The sequence below is a fragment of the Stegodyphus dumicola genome, chromosome X1, assembly GCF_044657685.1.
Source record: "Stegodyphus dumicola isolate Sdum_Otavi_A_Nest chromosome X1, ASM4465768v1".
NCBI classification, from domain to species: domain Eukaryota; kingdom Metazoa; phylum Arthropoda; class Arachnida; order Araneae; family Eresidae; genus Stegodyphus; species Stegodyphus dumicola.
In genome coordinates this window covers 101951897-101971379 of record NC_140780.1, presented here as the reverse complement: position 1 = coordinate 101971379, position 19483 = coordinate 101951897, and the positions used below count along the sequence as shown (strand labels likewise).

General features: G+C 32.2%; 1 protein-coding gene across 1 annotated transcript in view; it reads left to right on the top strand.

The window, feature by feature from the left end:
• The window catches only part of LOC118188026 (tetratricopeptide repeat protein 38-like), a 115892-nt gene that overhangs the window by 35562 nt on the left and 60847 nt on the right, over positions 1-19483 (top strand). Inside the window, exons 2-4 of the mRNA XM_085807773.1 lie at positions 4022-4099; positions 13090-13171; positions 16358-16535. Of these exons, the coding sequence (XP_085663899.1) occupies positions 4022-4099; positions 13090-13171; positions 16358-16535 (338 nt within the window). The remainder of the gene's footprint in view (positions 1-4021; positions 4100-13089; positions 13172-16357; positions 16536-19483) is intronic.

Below are 19483 nucleotides of genomic sequence, written 5' to 3'. Positions count from 1 at the left end.
CGCATTTGTCAACGCGGCGCATGCGCAGAAAGGTTTTAGCTTTGAGGTCCGGATTATAGATCATTCCGGATTATGGGTGTCCGAATTAACGACTTTTGACTGTATTACTAACACAAGGAGTATTTTCACCAAGATATCTGTCATGAAAAAGAGTTGCTAAGAGCATGAGAATATAAGAAATGTTCTGAGTACTGGTAGACACTGAAATGTGATATTACAGATACCAAATGTAGAAAATTGACAAATGCAACATATTATTAAGGTTGAAAAGTTTCATATATGTATGTAAATTTAAATATTACTTTGAAAATTAACTGAGCTTTACTTCCTCATTTCTAGAAAAAACTGTCAGTAGTGGAGAAAAGTTATTTACATATTTGAATTGAGCATGAAAGATTCTATTCGGATCAAGTATTTTCTCTCATCTGCCCTCCTTCTAAGGGAAAAGAAAAAAGGAGGGGGTGGAATTTAGTTTCCAGTGTTGTTAGTATTTAATAACGTTTTAAAAATACTTGTTAAGCCACTACTTATAGTTCTCTACAGTTAACAAAGTGGGTGGGACCAACAAAAAGTGTGCAAGTTGTAAATCTAACTTTATTATAAATACATACAGATATTAGTTAAAGAGGGTAAATGGCTAAAAAATGTTTGTTTAGAAGAAAAGTATCTAATAAAGGCTTATAGAATTATGAAAAGCATGCAAGGGCTATCTGCCTAAGGGGAGTGATGCCTTTGTGGAGGACTTTCGAAGAGAAACTGGCTCGTATACATGTTACACGGGGGGGGGGAACTATGAAAAACGCCCATGCAGCCAGCCCATTCATCTGGACTTGAACCTAGGTTGAAACTACCAGTGTTCAGCGATTTTTACCACTTGGCCGCTGGTGGGCCAGTATTTAATAAAGAATTTAGTGTTCTTACATATCAAAGCAATATAATATTAGAATAAATGTGCTGCTAAAAGTTATTTTGATGCTAATGTCCTCATAAAATTTTTGCAAACTTGGTCTGACAACTCCATGACCCTTTTTATCACTTAACACATTAAAGGCGGGAGTTGTAGTACTACGATTTATCTTGACTGTAGCTTAAAGGCGGGAGTCGTAGCACTACAATTTATCTCGACTATAGCTTAAAGGTGGGAGTCGTAGTACTGCGATTTATCTTGACTGTAGCTTAAAGGTGAGAGTCAGTAATATGATTTATCTCGACTATAGCTTGTGCGACTGTAGTTTGCGCATTTATCTCGACTGTAGCTAGTGCATGGATTGCACAATCCATGCACCACTTAACATTTTTATTTCGTATGTTTTGTGGTTTGAAGCTGTTGGGTTGTTCAAATTCTACTTACAGTGAATTTTGAAATCCTTCAATATGATTCCATGTGAAAATAAAGATATATATGCAGACGATTTGATGGACATTGAAGAGCCAAAACCTGGTAGTTCGAACTCGGCACCAGACTCCACGATATAAAATTGATTCGCCTGGACGTCTTTCGTTAGACATAAAAAAACACAAATTAATTTGGATAGAAAATAAAGGCAAAACGCTATATGCTGAACGAAACTGTGTAGTTTGTGTGGCACATAAAAAAAGAAAGTTGACTTGCTTCAAATGCGAGTTTTGCAATGCACCTCTTCACCATGGCAAGTGTTATCAACATTATCACACTCATAAAAAATACTAGATTTTTCTCATAAATATGCACTTTAAAACATTTTTTGTAATTAGTGTTTAGTTCTTTTTTAATATTTCTTGTAGTTTTAACAGTTTAAATAAACTTTTTTAAAGTCTAAATTTTTTTATGATTACACAAAATATCGCCCGCTCTAGGACGAAAAACGAGGCGAAGTGGTTGCCACGTTACCTAGCATACTTTCATCAAGATTCCCCGCCTTTAATATGTTAACATTTTTTATAGCAAACTAAAAATTCATTATATTTCTTGCCTTATAGCTAGAATGGGGTTTATGCTTAAAATTTGTAAGCCTTTTCTTAACTGAGCCAAGACCTTCTGTCATACATTTTTCTGTTGCGTTTGGGTCTTGAAGTATTGGTTTCTTCAGTAGTTATTCACATATTTTTATGTTTCTCTGTCAGCTTTTGTCTATCTTTATGCCTCTGTTTGTTAGCTATTTGCTGTATGAATTTGCATCTCATTGACATCACCAATGTCAACTTCGAAATCTAATTGCATACCAAGAATGATAATGCCTTTTATTACATGAGTGACTTGATCAGTTTCTTGCATTATTTTCATCTCACCTTTGAAAAAGAGTGGATGGATTTTCTTCCAGACACTGTTCAAGGTTTTATGGCAAATTTTATTCCAGAATTCTCCAAGATTCGTACAGCATTTAAAACACAGACTTGTGTCCAAAAGTCTAATTGGACAACTGATTGTCTTGTCTGATAAAGTTATTCAGATATGAAATGACCATCATATGTAATAAACCTTCAAAATGTTTTGATGATTGCTTGGTCCACTGTTGAAGCAAGCTGGTTTTGTGTGGAGGAAGGGGGGAACTTTCATACATGTGTCAAAATTAATTAAAATGGCAGGATGACTGGGGTGCATTACTAATAAGTAGCATCCATGTAAATGGAATTTGCTTAGACTGGCAATAACATTCAACTCCAGGTATGAAGTGATGACTGAACCAATTTGTAAAAACAGAAGCTGACACCTGAGCTACCAAGAACCCTATAAAATGGGCCAAAATGGTGTATAGAGAATTACTTGTACCATTGTTTAATAAATTAAATGGAATTGCTTAATTATTGATAATCTTTATTTCCGGTTTTTTTTTTTTTTTTTTTTATTGTTTTCTTCATGTTTAAAAATGAATAAATAGGAGCTATATTCTGTTATGCATTCCTAATGGATAAAATGATGTCTTGTAGTGTAGTCTTTTTACATTTTGATGCCCTTGAATGCTTTGTAATTAATAAGTTGCTGACTTTTCTTAGCATTATAACTTTGAAAAATTTTCTGGATTGCCATTCATATATTTTGAAATTAACTGTTCACTTTTTAGTTTTAAATTCCCTTTATTGAATAATATATATATATTTTTTCTTTTCCTTTAGGCATCTTTTACCTTGTATTTATTCAGACTTTAAAGGAGATAAAAAAATTCATTATTTCTCTGTAATAATAGGTATTTCATAACTGGCAATGCAGGTATATAGGCAAACTATTCAGGTATCTGAGAATTGCCATTAGGACAGAGCACTTGACAGTTCTAGTACTTGAGAGGCATATTTGGAATGTAGATGATTGAAAAAATTGCTGTTAAAGTTTTATGCAGTTTTTAAAGTATGCATTAAATTTAGAGAAGTTTGAAAAATAAGTTCTGTTTTATGAATAATATTTGGTAGATTAAAATTATGAAAACTGTTACGTACTAAGAAGATACATACTGCTTTATGAAATGAGTTATTTTTTGAGATGTGTGAGAACTAAATACAATTTTATGCTCAGAGTATTCAAAAAGGTCATAAAAATGGGTGAATAATATTTTTATGAGAGAAACTATATGTTACATTGAAATTCCCCTTTAGTTCTGTAAAACTGGTATGAATGATATATTGCATCTTGAGCTAAGATGAATGAGAGAAACCATTTTGTAGAACAGTTAAAATTAAAAATATAATGCTTTTTACCTTTTCCCCCATTTTTCTTTTTCATAACTTTTCTAAAACTATAATGCATGTGTACATGAGTTATATTTGGAGACAAATAGCCTTTAGTGTTATATTTGACAATAAAATGGAGTTATTTGTCAGAAGCAGTAATAATAAAACACAGTTTTTGGATTTTTAATCTGTGTTTAATGTTTTTGATAGGAATCTTTTATTGCTAAAAAATGGTATTTAAATTTCTTATCCAGTTTTATAAGATGAGCATAGAGTGTGATATTATTTATTTAATGTTTTTCTTTATAGTGTATAGTAATAGTTATTAAAAAATTATTTTGCTGTTTCTCTCTCTATATATAATTTTCTTTTTGACTAGGAATGGAGGAAGGAGGGTCTTCATTTGTCATCTGCTAGTGATCAAGCATGTAAATTATATGATGCAGCTTTATCTCAGGTAGAAATGGATATTTATTTTAATAAATTGACTGAAAGCTGCCAGAAGTAACTGATTATAAGTTTTAAAATATTCATTTCTTAAAATTTAATATAGCAGTAATTTATTTATAAGTGCTAATTTATTTATAAGTTTTATCTGGGTATGGTTCACATGTATGAAATTCTATTAATTCTTGGCAGGAGTTCTCCTAATTAAAAAAATATATGTATGGCCAGTGGAGAAAAATTCATAAATAAGGATAATTGTTATCACCTGCAAACACACACACACACACACATATATATATATATGTACACACACACACACACACATATATATATATGTACACACACACACACATATATAAAAAAAGGTCTTTGTAAGCAAATGGAAAATTGGACTGTGCACGTGTTAGTGCATGAAATATGCAAATTAGATGACTGAGAACAAGTTGCACTATGAATGTATGTTGAATTCGTGTGTGAAGTGTTATTTAAAGGTAATGAGATTTTTTTAGACTGCTAAGTATTCATTAGTTATGGCCGAAAGGCATCATTTAACTGAAGGCCAAAATGATGGTTAATTGATAGACCTTGAACGGGGAAAATACAAATGAAGATCACCCAAGATCCAAATATCCCTCAATCAAGTCATATCAAGAATGTAGAACTACTTTTTAAAGCAATGAATCAGTTAATAGATAGTCTGGGCAAGAGCATCCTAGAGCAACATCTGCATTCAGAGACAATTTTCAGTTATTTGGCTCAAATAAACCCTGAAGCAATTACAAGAGTGTTGATTTCAGGCTGTCACAGGGGGTTTGAATCAGCCATTCTACTGCTGTACAAAGCCTTCATGAGATTGGACCAGTCTTTTTATCTTCTGAAGGGTCTTGTTGAAGAATCCACATATAGTCTGAACAAGTATTCTTTGATCTGGAAGGAGAAAGGAACTTATTTTTCTTCCCTTGCTCATGAAAAATGTCATTTCTTCAGGACCGGTTTCATGGTCTAGAGTGGAATCATCACAGGTGGCCGCAATAAGGTGTATGTCTTTGATTGAGGTTCTGGCCATGGACGAGGTCTTGGAAACCTGAATAGGTTGTTTAGAGTTGTTGTTATAGATGTTCTGTTGATGAATAATAGTGTTTGCTTTTGTCATCCATGGTATCAGAGTAGTTGGAAATTAAAGGATATCTCAAATTAATTGGCCAACTTACCAGGCTTGAACCCGATAGAGTTCCTGGGCCCTCAAGGAACTGAAAAGTTCACTTCCTTAAGACTTTATTAGCAGTTAAGTAAATTCTTTGAAATTAAGGTGTGAAATTTAGATTTCTGTCAGAGGTGACCATACAGCATAAAAATATTCGTTGTAAAACTGTGATCATTTCCCCATTATTTTAAAATTTTCATAAATTTTACTTTAACCCTTTCATGATGGCCTGCCTTTGAGACGTTCACTTAGGACTTGTGGGAGTTGAAGGAAATTATCGCACAGGATGAGGTGGAATTTTTGCATCACTAGGCCTGACTTTAGCAGAAAAAAAAAAAGTTTTAAGTCCTAATATAATTTTTGGTACTATTTTAGATTATTATTTAAGCTATCATATATGTTAAAATGAGCATTTAATAATCTTTTTCCTTTTCATGAAAATATATAAAAACAATTACTTAGACAAATGATTTTATAAAGCACTATTCAAATCATTCTGAGGTTTTAATTGACAAATTAATAAACTTTAAAATTAATTTAAAAAAATACAAGAAAGACTATTTACAAGAAGAAATAACAAAATCTGTCATGAGAAGTAGAGGGCAGGTACTTGGTGAACTCGGTCTCTGACCAAATGTCTGTATCAGAATCACGAGAGATATCACTCTCTGACTGTTTAGAAAATGAATCATTTCTCATCCATGTCACTAGTTGACTCATTTACCATGTGAGTATACCATTCTTGCTCGCCAAAATAAGGCTTCTGAAAGGTCAAGGCTTTCTAAAATAAAAAAGGAAAGTATGGGAAACATAAGAGATGAAAGAAACATGAAGTGTGACAAAACCCCACATGGTAACCCTAAAAGACACTGCATAGTAGTAGCGGGGGGGGGGAGAATGAAAAAAGGATTTGAAGGGCTATCAGAAATATGAATGTTTATATCACATGTGAGTTAAAGAGCCAAAAGCTCTATATATTTACATTATGCTTTCCCTCCTCCCCCTGCAGGAGCTGACATCAACATTGCACAGAATATGATCAAACTGAAGGTAGGATCCCAAAACTATATTCAGTTCAAAAGTAATGGACACGGGAAAAAAAGTTTCAATTAAAATGTATATATATGCATCACCTGTTGCTTATGCTCATTCTCCAGTGATGCATTGGTGGGAATGCCTGGCTGTGAGAGACATTTGTAGGGAATGCATACATGGAATGCCCATCCGGAAAGGGGTAAATTAGATGTTTTAAGATAATTGAACTCGCAAAGATAATAATTTATGCTAAATGAGCAGTGTGTTAAAATCATCTTATACCTTTTCCCTTTCCAAAAATTTACAGCTTATAGACAACAACCTATACACTTCTTATAACAAAGGTGTAAAATAGCATAATTATTGACTTTCTTCCTTCTATTAAAGTGTTATTATTTTAAATCTTTTTTTCTTGTTAAAATAGTTTACTTTCCCATTTGTGATTCTTAGTGTTCCTATATAATTTTCTAGGGATATTATTTTTTCCTTCAAATTTTTTTTTGTGTACTTACAGTAAGGGCATTCAAAGAAAATGTTATCAGCATTCATTTGTGAGTGATATTTAAGAATCATTTATTGTTGATTCATCATTTTGTTGAATTTCTGGGCTTGGAAACTGTTTGAACGTAATTCAATCAGTATTTTAAAAGTATACTGCATTATTATTATTTTCTCTTGCATTGTAGTTATTGGTATTACATCTCCCAAGTAGGAGCTGGGTGAATGTTTGCATTTATGGCGTTTTAACAGTCCTCCCCCCACAGCAGTCCAAGCAAGCAATTTTTCTTGCTATCTTCATAAGCACTGCACAAAAAGTATTCGCCTCAAATTTTTGCATTTTCACTTTCTACATTTATGTATCCATAAATATGTATGTATTCATTTATGTATCATAAAAGCTTTTAACTCATTCTATGACAAAGTTTGAAAGAAATTGTGTCTTTCCTTATTAATCTTTGAAAATATTATTATTACCACATTTACTCGCATAATAGTCGCACCCCCATTTCAGAGCATGAAAAAAATCATCAAAAGTGTGCAGTATGTGTAGTAGATCTCGCTGCATAATAGTAGGACCTAGACTTGCACAATGAAAAACTGTCAAAATATGTGCAACTATTCGAGTAAACACAGTATTTTTACATAGTGGCTAAAATCCTGTACATTACAGTAGGAATTAGCAGTCCTCATTTCTATGTTTAATTATTGTTGCTTCTTTATTTGTATTGCTGTGAATGAACAAAGCATAAGATCTTTCATTTATATTTTATGTTAAAAGAGTGTTGCTTGTCAGCATAATGAAGCGACTCATTTAAGAAAAACTGTTACTGCTTCACTTTTTGCAGAAAGTTTTATTATTTTATATTATTTGTGTAATAAATGAAATATATTCTTATCACTAAATTGAGTGCAAAATTTCTAGTTCTGCATCTTCTGTATGTGTTGTTGTTTGTTGTGGTTTCTCATCCCCGTGACCAGCAGAGCTAGATCAGGTCCATGAGCCCATTCACCCTGAAAGAGTCCAGTACAAAAAGGAGGTCTTGAACCAGATCCTGTCTGGTAAGCCCTAGACAAGATAAGATGTGATCAGGAGAAGCCTGTGTGGTAGAACACTTAGTGCGTATTTCAAAGTGTTTATTACCACCGACAAAAGTCATTGATAACATGGCCACTAAGGAATCTAGTAAGTGCAGTTTCATCTCGTCTATTGCTGCTCTGAATCAAGTAGCCATCAGGGCACATACTCTGATACCACAGGTACACTGATGTTACCATCCAAACGGCCTTAATCTTTGCCTTACATGTAGAAAATAGTTCCATGTAAGTAAGAGGAGCGGCAAGCATTGTGGTCTTGCTAGCACCAACTCTAGCCAAGCTGTCCGCAATTTCATTTCCAGCAACGTTGACATGGTATGGAATCCACCGAAAGTGGATCCGATGAGAAAGGGAAAGTTGTTTTAGTTTCCTGAGGATGTTTGCACTTGTACTATCCCTCACGTTATGCCAATTAGCCAAGTGCTGGATGGCACTTCTACTATCCGAAAATATCCAGATGTCTTTTAACTGAGGCAGCCACATGATGGAGTCCAGACCCTCCAGAATTACATTAAGCTCTCTTCGAAATGCCAAGCAGAAGTCTGTATTTCTTCTTTGAATTCTTATTTCTTAATTCCGAAACTTAATATAAATGCCACTGTCATTAACAAGTTTACTGCCGTCCGTATACATGTGAACAGCGTCTATAGAGACATTATTAATTATCTCAAGAGCTTACTGTTTTAAGTAGCATTACAATTCTATCTGTTTGCCAACTTGAACAGAAAGATTAACATGAAGGTGAACCCCATCAAGACTTTCAGAGGGGTCAATAATCTGAGATAAGCTGTGATGTTCAATAGAAGTGGTGATAAGGTGGTTAGAAACAACCTGTCAAAAAGGACTACCACGTTTGAGCCTCTGGTTATTGCTCCATGACCCTAGAAATTTCGAGGTACAATTCTGGAGGCCAAGACTGGAGAGCTTATTGTAGTACTTCAATAAACATTTCTCCTAAGACTTAAAGGCTGCAGATTGGCTTCATAAAGCACAATATCTTTCGGACATGAATTTCTTTCGTATGGTGTTATCTGTATTGAAAATAAAATCGAATGGTAATGGTGAAATTTACTGTAATATACATTGCAGGCTTTTATATACCTTTTTTTTAAATTTGTTTTTCAAATGGTAATAAACTTTTAAATATTTAATACATCTGTATCTACATCATTTTATGTTTAAAAAAATGGAGAAATAGATGCTAGTAATTTTAAAAGTTAAATTCTTTGAGTTGAATTTTAATTTTGCTTAAGAGTAATGATTTAATTTTATTACTTGGCAGCAGTATGTGTTACTGTTATTATTTTTTTTTTCTAGTTAAATCTCCTTTGAATTATCAGATTTTTAATATGGAATTTTTAGTCGAAAAGTTATTTCAACCCCATTATCTTATGATTTAAGCCACATGTAAAAAAGTGCATGTGATTAAAATTAATTTTAGATGTTCACACTTCTAGAATTTTGCTTCATAATGCATGAAATTACAGTTCTAAATGAGTAAAATCAGAGCTGATGCAGCACATGACATAAAATTATTTCCTGCTGTCTGTTAACTCTTCTTTGAGGATCGTGTAGTTGTGAAGTCTGTGAAAGACAGGAACTAGCCCTTTTATAACCCTGGTTTGAACTACACAATTCATAGTTTTAGTGTAAAGTAATTATTCTGCTGAATTCTTAGACTTCAGATTAAGGGAAAAAATTGTAACAGCTGGAACTCTGATATATTCTGGTGTGTGGATATTAAGAAAAAAGAGAAATTAAGAGAACAGTGGAAGGAACAAACAGAACCATTTGAAATAGCAACCAAGACAGCTAAGGTCTGGTGCGACAGCATATACATATATAAGTAGTATACAAGCTCTGGATGTGCAGGAAGGGTATAAAGCATGAGCCTGTTCAGTATTTCAGTGGATGCAATTTTACAATGCATTTCTGTTTGGATGATCCTGAGTTGCTGTTGCTGCATAATATGCCCAGTATATAATCCTGTAGACAATAGCTGGACAGCATTGCTAGTGGCTTAATTATTGGGAAGATTTAAATTATCTGTCATAGCATAGGAGTTGAAGATAACATACAGCATTGTGCTATCAGCTTGGATAATATTTAAAATAGGAACAGTTGCCTGAAGGTTTAGTAGTGCTTGTCTGCTCGAGAATTGTTCTTTCTATATGTTTGAACAGCTTCTGTGTTTTTCTGTAGTCGATACATGTAATACATAATGACAAATCTGCACTTATGGAGTGAGACATACTGCTTGGAATATGCTTGGGGAATTACGATTTACAAAACCATACCACTTTCACTTTACCACTTCAAAGTCCCTTTTATGCATACATATTCCATTACAAAGTCTGCTTATTGTGGTCTGTTTTACCTGACTTTACCTTTTTTCACAGGTATTTTAGAATCATCTTGTGTAACAGAAATGAAAAGTAAATAAGATAAACATTCTAGAGTTATGTCCCAGGCAACACTATACTAATGTGTTGTTTAGATATACTGATAACATTTTTCACAAAGACTGCAAAAACTCATGAGACAAAAGGAAATTAAAATAAATTTAACAAATATGCCAATTGCTTTCTTTCAGACAGACAAATGCAAACATTTTAAATAAAAAATTGATATTAACTGGGTTACATTTTCTTGAAAATAATTTGTTGGTGACAAACATCTCCAGTGACATCTTGGTAACCCTTATGCATTTTTTATATCTATTTTTTTTTTATTATTATTTTTAAATTTTGTAAAAGGTATATCTGGTGACAGTCATTTGCATTTTTTCTTCTCAACTTTCAGTAGATTAACTTCACTTGATACTTTTCCTTCACTTTAGCAGTTGAGCATTAATGTCAAGCAACTATGACTGCCAGAGTTTGCTGTGGCCAAAATTAGATGTCTATAGCTGTCTCTCAAAAGTTTGGTCCCCAACACTGGTTGACCTGTAAGGTCACTGACCACTGGCAGTCGACAGTTTGACTGGGGCTCAAATCATAGCAAGCAAGAGGCTGGCCGTGTGCAAGTTTCGCTAGTTGATTTGTAGTTCCTCCTTGCATAACAAGAATATGAACCAATTCTAAAATATTCTTAAAAAAATCATCATTCTATTAGGCTGATAGCCCTCGCATGTTTTCCATAATCTAAAGAATCCAGTCCTGAGGTTTGGTAGATTACCCGTATGTCATTGGAGATATTTTGTTGCCAAAAAATTATTTAAAAAAAAAATGTGACAAGATGCATCCAATAAGTATTGAAAAACTTATGAATTTAATTTTTTCTGAACCACGTTTCCCTAAAGTTGCTGCGGGTAGAGATTTGTACTAGGAACATGTTTATAATTTAAAAAGTAAAAGTTATTAATTAAAAATAAAAATAAAAATAAAAATAATATAAGTCTCATAAGCAATGAGGTTATGTTTATCTAAGAAATGTGATTGTTAATGAAGTGTTTTGACTGTTAGCCATAAAACGCACTGTTAGATAAAAAAATAATTGTAAGAAATTGGTGATAAAGATAAAAGAATATGTATCCTCTCACCATATGCTATTCAAAGTATTTTCACTTAGTCATTATTTTTATGTTTTCACATAGTTTTGGTAGTCTTTTGTGCAAAATATTGTACTGACACTTACAAAAATCTGGAATTTTAAAGGTTTTTAATTTCTGACTGTTTAATTCAAATTTAGTGGGTAGCTGAGGGTCATAATTACTTGTAGCACAATCAAATTCTCTGATTCTGTGTCTGAACTAAATTAGTCAATATTTCTCATTGAAGCATAACTGGAATTCCTGTGCTTTAAGTACTAGGCTGGAAAGAAGATTCAGGTAGACTTAAATATATATATATATATATAAGCTGTATTTTTATGATTTCTTACCATTAGTACCGAAACAGATAGAAATCAACAACACTGGTAGTTTTGTTTTGGGCTTAATTTCCAATGCAAAACAAGCTGGTGTTTTGAATATTTTTTTTCTCTTTTTCATATATATTTTAAATAACAGCTCAATTTCCTTAGGGAGGCCTTACTTCTTTCGAGTTGCATTCATGTTCTTTTCTGCTTTTTGTGTTGGGGGAGAAACTAGAAATGAATGTTAATTTAAATGCTAATGATTGTCTTTATACAAGTTTAAATCCTTTAATATGCCAGGGGCAAAAATACTTGTAGTCACAATGATTTTTTTTCATTGCTTCATTGTATTTCATTGGCATATCAAATCAAAATATGTTCATATGAATTATGTTCAGACTACAGCCTGAAATCCTATTTGGAAATAAAAATAATTTTGTGCAAGAGCTTACCATTTCTCTTAATTTTTCTTTAAAAATAATATGGTATGAATTTCACATTTCATATGAAAGGAAAAATTTTTTTTGTGAATTCTGCATAATAGTAAAGAAGTTGGGAACTGTTGATGCATGGCAAGTTAGGTTCACAACTGACTGCATTACTCAAGAAACAATGTTATCATGCAAAAATTATTAATGTGTTCTGGTGAGCTTTCAAATTACTTAAAATGATATGAAATATAAAAATTGGTTGGAAAGTTAGTGGGAGAAATCAAACTGTAGTGTCTATACAGAAAAAAGCAGAATTACAGCTGACTGCACACCAAACTGGTATAGCTTTGTGATCCATTACTTATATCCAGAGCTTTTTAATCATTTGTGGAAGTTTAACATTTTCTTGATTTTTTCTTACTGCCTTGTTAGTTAGTGTAGGGTTACCAGATACACTAATTTTGCACTGATAGTTATAATATTTAATGCTATGTAAAATTGATGGTATGAAAGACAAGTGGTTTTACAAAAGGGAAATTGTTAAAATATATAATTATATAATTGTTAAAAGAAAAAATTGAGGATTATGTTTCTAGTGTGTCATAATTTAGCATCCAAAAATTAGTTAGAAACAATTAAAATAGAGAAATGTGAAGATTTTAATTATATGTATCTTTCTATTTTGATTAAAAGGCAAGAAATAATCACATTTGTTGATAATTTGGTTACCTCATTTTAGAGTTGGCAATTTTTCCATTTCATGCCCTGTTGAACTAGTGATGTACTAATGTGCTGCTTGTTAATCTCTTAACATTATTATGTTCTGAAATATGTAAAATTATAAAAAAGAATGTTTCATGTTTCTTAATTTTTTTAAAGTATGTTGGTTGGTATGATGAACCATCATTAGGAGGCTTATCCAAGACACTTGAAGAAATGACAGCAGCTGACCCAAATTTTGGTGAGTTATTTATTTTAAATATGAAAGTAATATTGTATATGAATTAAAGAACATTTTGTTCAATTTTATGAAATTTAGATTTTCATGAGTTATGAATTAAACTGCTCTTATTCTTCTAATAGATTTTAAAAAGGCTGATTCTTAAGTGAATTTTAGTGTTGTTAATGTAGAGCATGCTGTTAGTATATCGACAACATATTCATAAGAATGTTCACTGGTAAGCCATCTGACATTTGGCATAATGGTTCTTTATTCTAAGCATCATGTTTGTATAATGTAGTATAATGAAGTTTCTGCTTCCATCTGGTGCAAGATTGTTAGATTTCTTTATTGTTGGTATTAGATTTTCATATACCATAAATACAGCAAAGGGTGTATTGGTTTCAATAACATGGATGCTTAACTTTCACACCTAATTTATCTCTGTTTTTCTCTTCACTCACTGTTACTTTCCACAACTTATGTGGTTTGCAGTATCATACGAAAAATTTAAACTCTTGAATAAAGCTAAAAGTTTCACAATTGTGTATAAATATTTTATTTAAATGGAAAATGTGTTTTTTCAAGTCTCCACTCAATTTTGTGTTACAAATAACATGAATAAATAATACTTCTTATTAAATTAATGTAGTATATAGTCACTCTGTTGTTGTCATTATAGTTTTCAAAGGTTTTTCCATGTTCCAAGAGCCAACACTTCCTTTCAGGTTTCCTATGAACTCTAAAATAATACTCAACCTACTAGTCATGCAATAAAAAGGACTTTAATGACATCATTAAAGCAAAAGTGGATCAGGACTGTTGAACAGTATCCAAAAGAGGACCTTGTACATGCTTATACAGAAGTTCATCTGATGAGAGAATTACTAATAGAAATTCTAGAGTATTCCTGACTACAGGTAATACTACTTATCAACACAAAATTATAATTGGAGCCATAGTCCCTAACTTCATGTGTGACCTTCTGGCAATAGTGGAGGCACTTGGTGGGTTTGACCCCTTCCCATTTCTGAGCAAGCAAAAGCACTCGTCTTCTGTGACTCAAAGGCAGCTCTACACGTAATCCTGGTGGAAGCTCTCTTATCACCAACAGGATCCACTTTTGCTTAAACAAGCTTCAAAAGTTCGATGAGGTCTGCATTCTTCAATGGTTGCCAATGTAAGTCAACATCTCAGGTAACAAGAGCGCAGATAAACTGGCAAAAAAGGCTTAGAATCTCAGCAATAATAATAAACTTTCTTAGATGCAAGTGCCATGGCCGAGTGCAGATTGAAGGGACATTCAATTCCAATAAATCATCAGTTTTATAACACCAAAGGACATGACTTATAACTAAAACCTTAGTTAGATTTGGACTTGGTCGGACTTAGAACTGGCCATCACAGAGTATTGAAAATTGACAGAGAGGAAAGGGAACTATGATAACTGCCCAGACATAGAACTGACAGCTGCGCATATTTTTTATTATCCGACCATCCTTGCTGAATTGTTAAAAATGGGGGGGAATGAACCTCTATGATGGTAGCATTTTGAAGATTACCAGGGCTGTCATCTTTGCCCATGGCACTATTTGAATAGACTTTATCGTAGACACGACAACAACATAGTATACAGTATGTGTATTATTACCATTATGAAAACACAAACCATTAGAAAATTTCCTGAAATATATCTGCTTAGTAAGTCAAGCACTGTGAAAACTACTAGTTAACATGCACTCATCCAGGCGTACCAGATTATGAAATGAAATTTAACTTTACTTGTTTGTAAGTTATTCACTTTTTGTTTCCATGTATATATAATTGTTGTATAGCAGCTGAGTGACTACATTTTGAATTCTGTGTTTGGTTATATGCAGTCATTGAGAATATATTTTATTATTAAGTTCTGTGTCATTGTTATGTATGGTACAAGAAATTGTTACATTAGAAATCAAATGTATTGGAAGTTAACTTTTTTTTAGTGAGTTTCAATAAGCAGTAGCTTATATGCTGCAAGAATATGTAGCTTATATATTAGAGTGATTTATGGGTACTTATAGGTTATTCAGATTTAGGAGCTATGGTAGGCATCTAAATCTGAATAGTAGTTGTTTTTGTTACTGCAGAACTAATTATGGTAGCCTTCTGGGTGACTTGTTTTGGGATTTTGGGTAAATACTGCCAGGTATTGCCTATAACATAGTTTCAGAAGAGTTGCTACTTTTCAGTATTATTTCATAATTCTGAAGAAATCCCAGAGACTTCTTGGGAAAATAGTGAATTGTTAACTCACTGATGTATCCAACATATATCAAAGATAACAGAAGTCTTGAATTAAGGATATTGGTAAGTTATCAGTATTTTTTATGCCTACTGTAGCTTGCAGTTCTGGATAACTCACAAATCCTAATTTGTGTTTTATTCTTGAGTTTCATCTTTGAAATTGAGTGTCTTTAAACAGAATTTTTTAAAAGCAAAATATTTAAAAAATAGTTTTGTATTTTGACTGATATTTTCATATCAACTCCCTTTCGATCAAAATGACATAGATCATATTAAAGACCTTGTGCACCATGCAAGCTCTGAAATAGTCATTTGTTTCATCCACAAGAAACAGTTTCATGATGTTAAATTCTGAATGCCATGCCATATTCTGGTCTGCGGAATGACCTATTCAGCTGTAGACAGGTTTATCTCCATCCTGTGTTCTAAAATGACATTGTACAGCAATAACAGACTATTGGAGGGGAATATTTGGAGGATATTCCCCTCCTTTCATGCACTCAGAAAGCATCCTCTACTTCACACTTGATCTAGATAACCACTAATTGTTAAATGCTTATGAAAATCTACAAAAGGAAAGGTCTTAATTTCAAATACTTGCTCTGTAAAATAATACCAAATGCTTTTTGAAAAAGACAAACACTTTTCAATTTATAAGCATTTAATCTGTTTCTTTCTTCTAGGTTAGAGACAGATAGTGGACAAGCATTTTTTTGTTGTTTTTATTAGTCATTTCTTAATTATCCTTAATGTTGTAGTTTTTCTGTTGCTGAAATTTGTCTGTATGTGAAATGGTCATATCTGTAGTCCTGTTAATTATTACTCACATGTTTGAGAATTTTTACATAAAATATTGTATAATTTTCCTGTAAGATTTATAATCTGTGCTTAGGAGAAACATTTTATTTATTCATATTTTAGTGATGGGCAAAGCTTTATCTGTTGGCTTAGATTTACTCGGTACTGGACGAAGTGTTCAGTTAGATGAAGAGTTTAAGGCTGATATTAAAAATTTGGAAATCATGGCAGAAAGTCAAACAAATGTTTTAACACCAAGAGAAAAAGATCATGTCAAGGCTGTTACAACATGGGCATCTGGGTATGTAGTGCTTTATAATTCCTTTTTTTTAATTATGCTGATTAATTTATTTATACCTAATATGAAATTCAGAACTTAAAATTTGGCAATTGTTTTATGCATTTGATATACATAATTTGTTTATATTCCTATTTGTAATCTATCATGCTTCAAATATGTTTATCTTTAATGAGTTATATGTGTATATCTGTAAGCTTGTATTATTATGTATGTAACAAACTGAAATATCTTCTTAGAAATATGCATTTCTTCAAAGATGTCATTTCTGCACTGATTGTGTGTAATTATATCAAACTTGTAGTTCTTTCATAACTTTAGGTTGAAAAATAATTTTGATACACTGTGAAAGTTTTGCAGGTTTTATGTATTTTTTGGGGCTCTGCTATAATGTATATATTTATTTAATTGTTCTTTAGTTGTTAATAATTACATTAATTTTTTCATTAATGTATTCTTGCCTTTCAGATCAATATTATGCATGTGGATTATCATAAACTGTGGGACACATGTTTAAAATGCTTTGTTAGATGGTATTCTAAAGCAAATGTTTAGGCTTACATGATACAGTACAGAGTCCAAAATCTGGGCATCTAATATCTGGATCTGCATAATGGAAAAGTACTGCCTTATATAGTGCAATTTATTTCATTGGGACTCAGATAAGCCTTATGCATATATGGGGAATTAATAATAAAACAGATAACAAAATTAATATAATTCAGGGTATAATTTCCTCAGCGGGCAATAGGAGCAAGATAAATTTTGGCAAAACAACATCCCTTTTGTCACCAGTTACATTGCCAGCAGTGCACAGTAGATGCTGGCTAAACTTTATGACAATAGCCATGAATTAAAAGATTTCCAGATATCACAGACAAAAAGTGGAATTTTCCAATAAATTGACTTTGGGAAGAAAGTGAAAAAGGGGTAATAAATGAAGATGATATAACAGAAGTATTCCATTATAATAACAATGCCCAATAATGAGTCAACTAATGGATGGCAAAATATGTAGTATTGAACCAAATCCAGAAAATTTCACTATTTATAGTGAAGAAAGTGACAGGTTGTTGTGAATGAAAAATTTCGACTGACAATTTAATGGGAATTCTTGACACAGTAGGACAGGAGCTTCGTACAAGAAATTTTGTCTTTCTGGAAAATTAAAGAAAAAGTATTAGCACAAAATATGAAGTAAATTAATAACTTTAATTGAAAGAAATATTTAATAAGGCAAACAAACACTGAGCCCTTTTTTTTTTTTTTTTTTCAAATTTTGTTTTCCTGAAGGTTATTGCTTCATTATTTCATAAACAACTTTTTCATATTTTAATATTATAATTTCTGCATATTGTCACTAGATTTAAACTCATGATCTAAAGTCCAGAACCATCGAAGTTCCGACGAGTCCAAATATCGGATTTTGTACTGTATTGCCTTTCTCGTTATCACATTAAGAAAAAATGGTTTAGTTATAAAATTGATGGAGCCATAAAATGGAGGATGCATTGTTTAACAAAAAGAATTTGATGGTGCATGGTGGCTGGATGGGATTTCTCCCAACTATAAAATGAATCCTTAATTCATAAGTTGATTTCCCTTAAAAAATCTTCCCTGAAGACACTTGTATAATTGCAAGTCATATTTCCTCTAGAAGTAATTTTTAATAGGATAGCGCACTTTGGTATTCTTCCAGGTTATATTAAGAGTTATCCAAGAGAAATTTCCAGTATTATGCTGGTCTCAATTCCCCTAATAATTTAAGTGGCTGATTACTTTATAGAGTTCAAAATTTGGCTAAGATATTGATAAAAGTAATTCTTGAACCAAAAAGGTAAATGTATACATAAGTAAAATTTTTGAGGGCAAGTAAAATTTTGCATGTTTCTCTGAGTTGGGGGAGTAGCACAAATTGTTAATTTTTATTACTTCAGTTTTATCAGTTGAACTGTAAACTTTTACATCATGGTTGTCGATTAGTTAACTCTGCAGTGATGTGAAATTATATCACTAATGAATTTACAGAGTATTTAATATTGGAATGTATTGTTGATATCTCGTGGTGCTTCACATATTTCAATGAAGTACAAAATAATAATTTTAGATACCTTTCTTCTGTTTTAAGTTACTGTATTTGATTTTATAACAAATATTTTGCATCTTAGCTTATAAAATAATTATTATACATTTTTAAATTTGGGTGTTATGTGCATTTACCCAAAACCAAAAGTTTAAAATCTTGTAATGTAGCTTTCTGTCACTTTTTCAGCTCCATCACCTTTTCAAAATTGAGAGTTGTTAATGAATTCTTAATGCCATAGTACTCTAATAGTAAATTAGTCATGTTTAGTCATTTAAGAAATCTAAATTTAGAACACTTTTTTAAGAATATCTGACTTGCATTTATCTGTTTGAGTAATACAAACTATTCAGACTATTCTTTCTCTTAAATATGTTTACTTTTTGCTACTTGGAAACCAGTTTATGTGACATGATCATGAAAGTTTTCAGCAATAATGCCTACATCTTCATGGCTGATGTTAGCTAGTTGCTTTGAATTCAGCATTGAATTTATGTGCATTACTTTTTCGGTTAGTTTCACTCATAATCCACCAGTTGAGATCTTCACAGACATCTGCATCATCCTTAATTGTATATATCTACTGGCTTATTCACTATAGTGCAGAAAGCTTTCAGGAAGTGTAGGTAGCACAAAGATGATTCAGAATTGCATAGCCTTGCAGGTTTCTAAAATGTCTTATATGTGAGCTATTTGTCAGAGGAGCAAAGAAAAAGAACAGCAACATTTTGTGTAATAGAAATCGTTTTGGTTGCAAGTTTTATGTTTGTGCTTTTACATTGGTGGTGTGTACAAGCTTTGCAGAAAGTGTTCAAAATTCTGACCAGCAGCTGTCACACAAGCTTCTCAGCGATGCCACATGGAATTC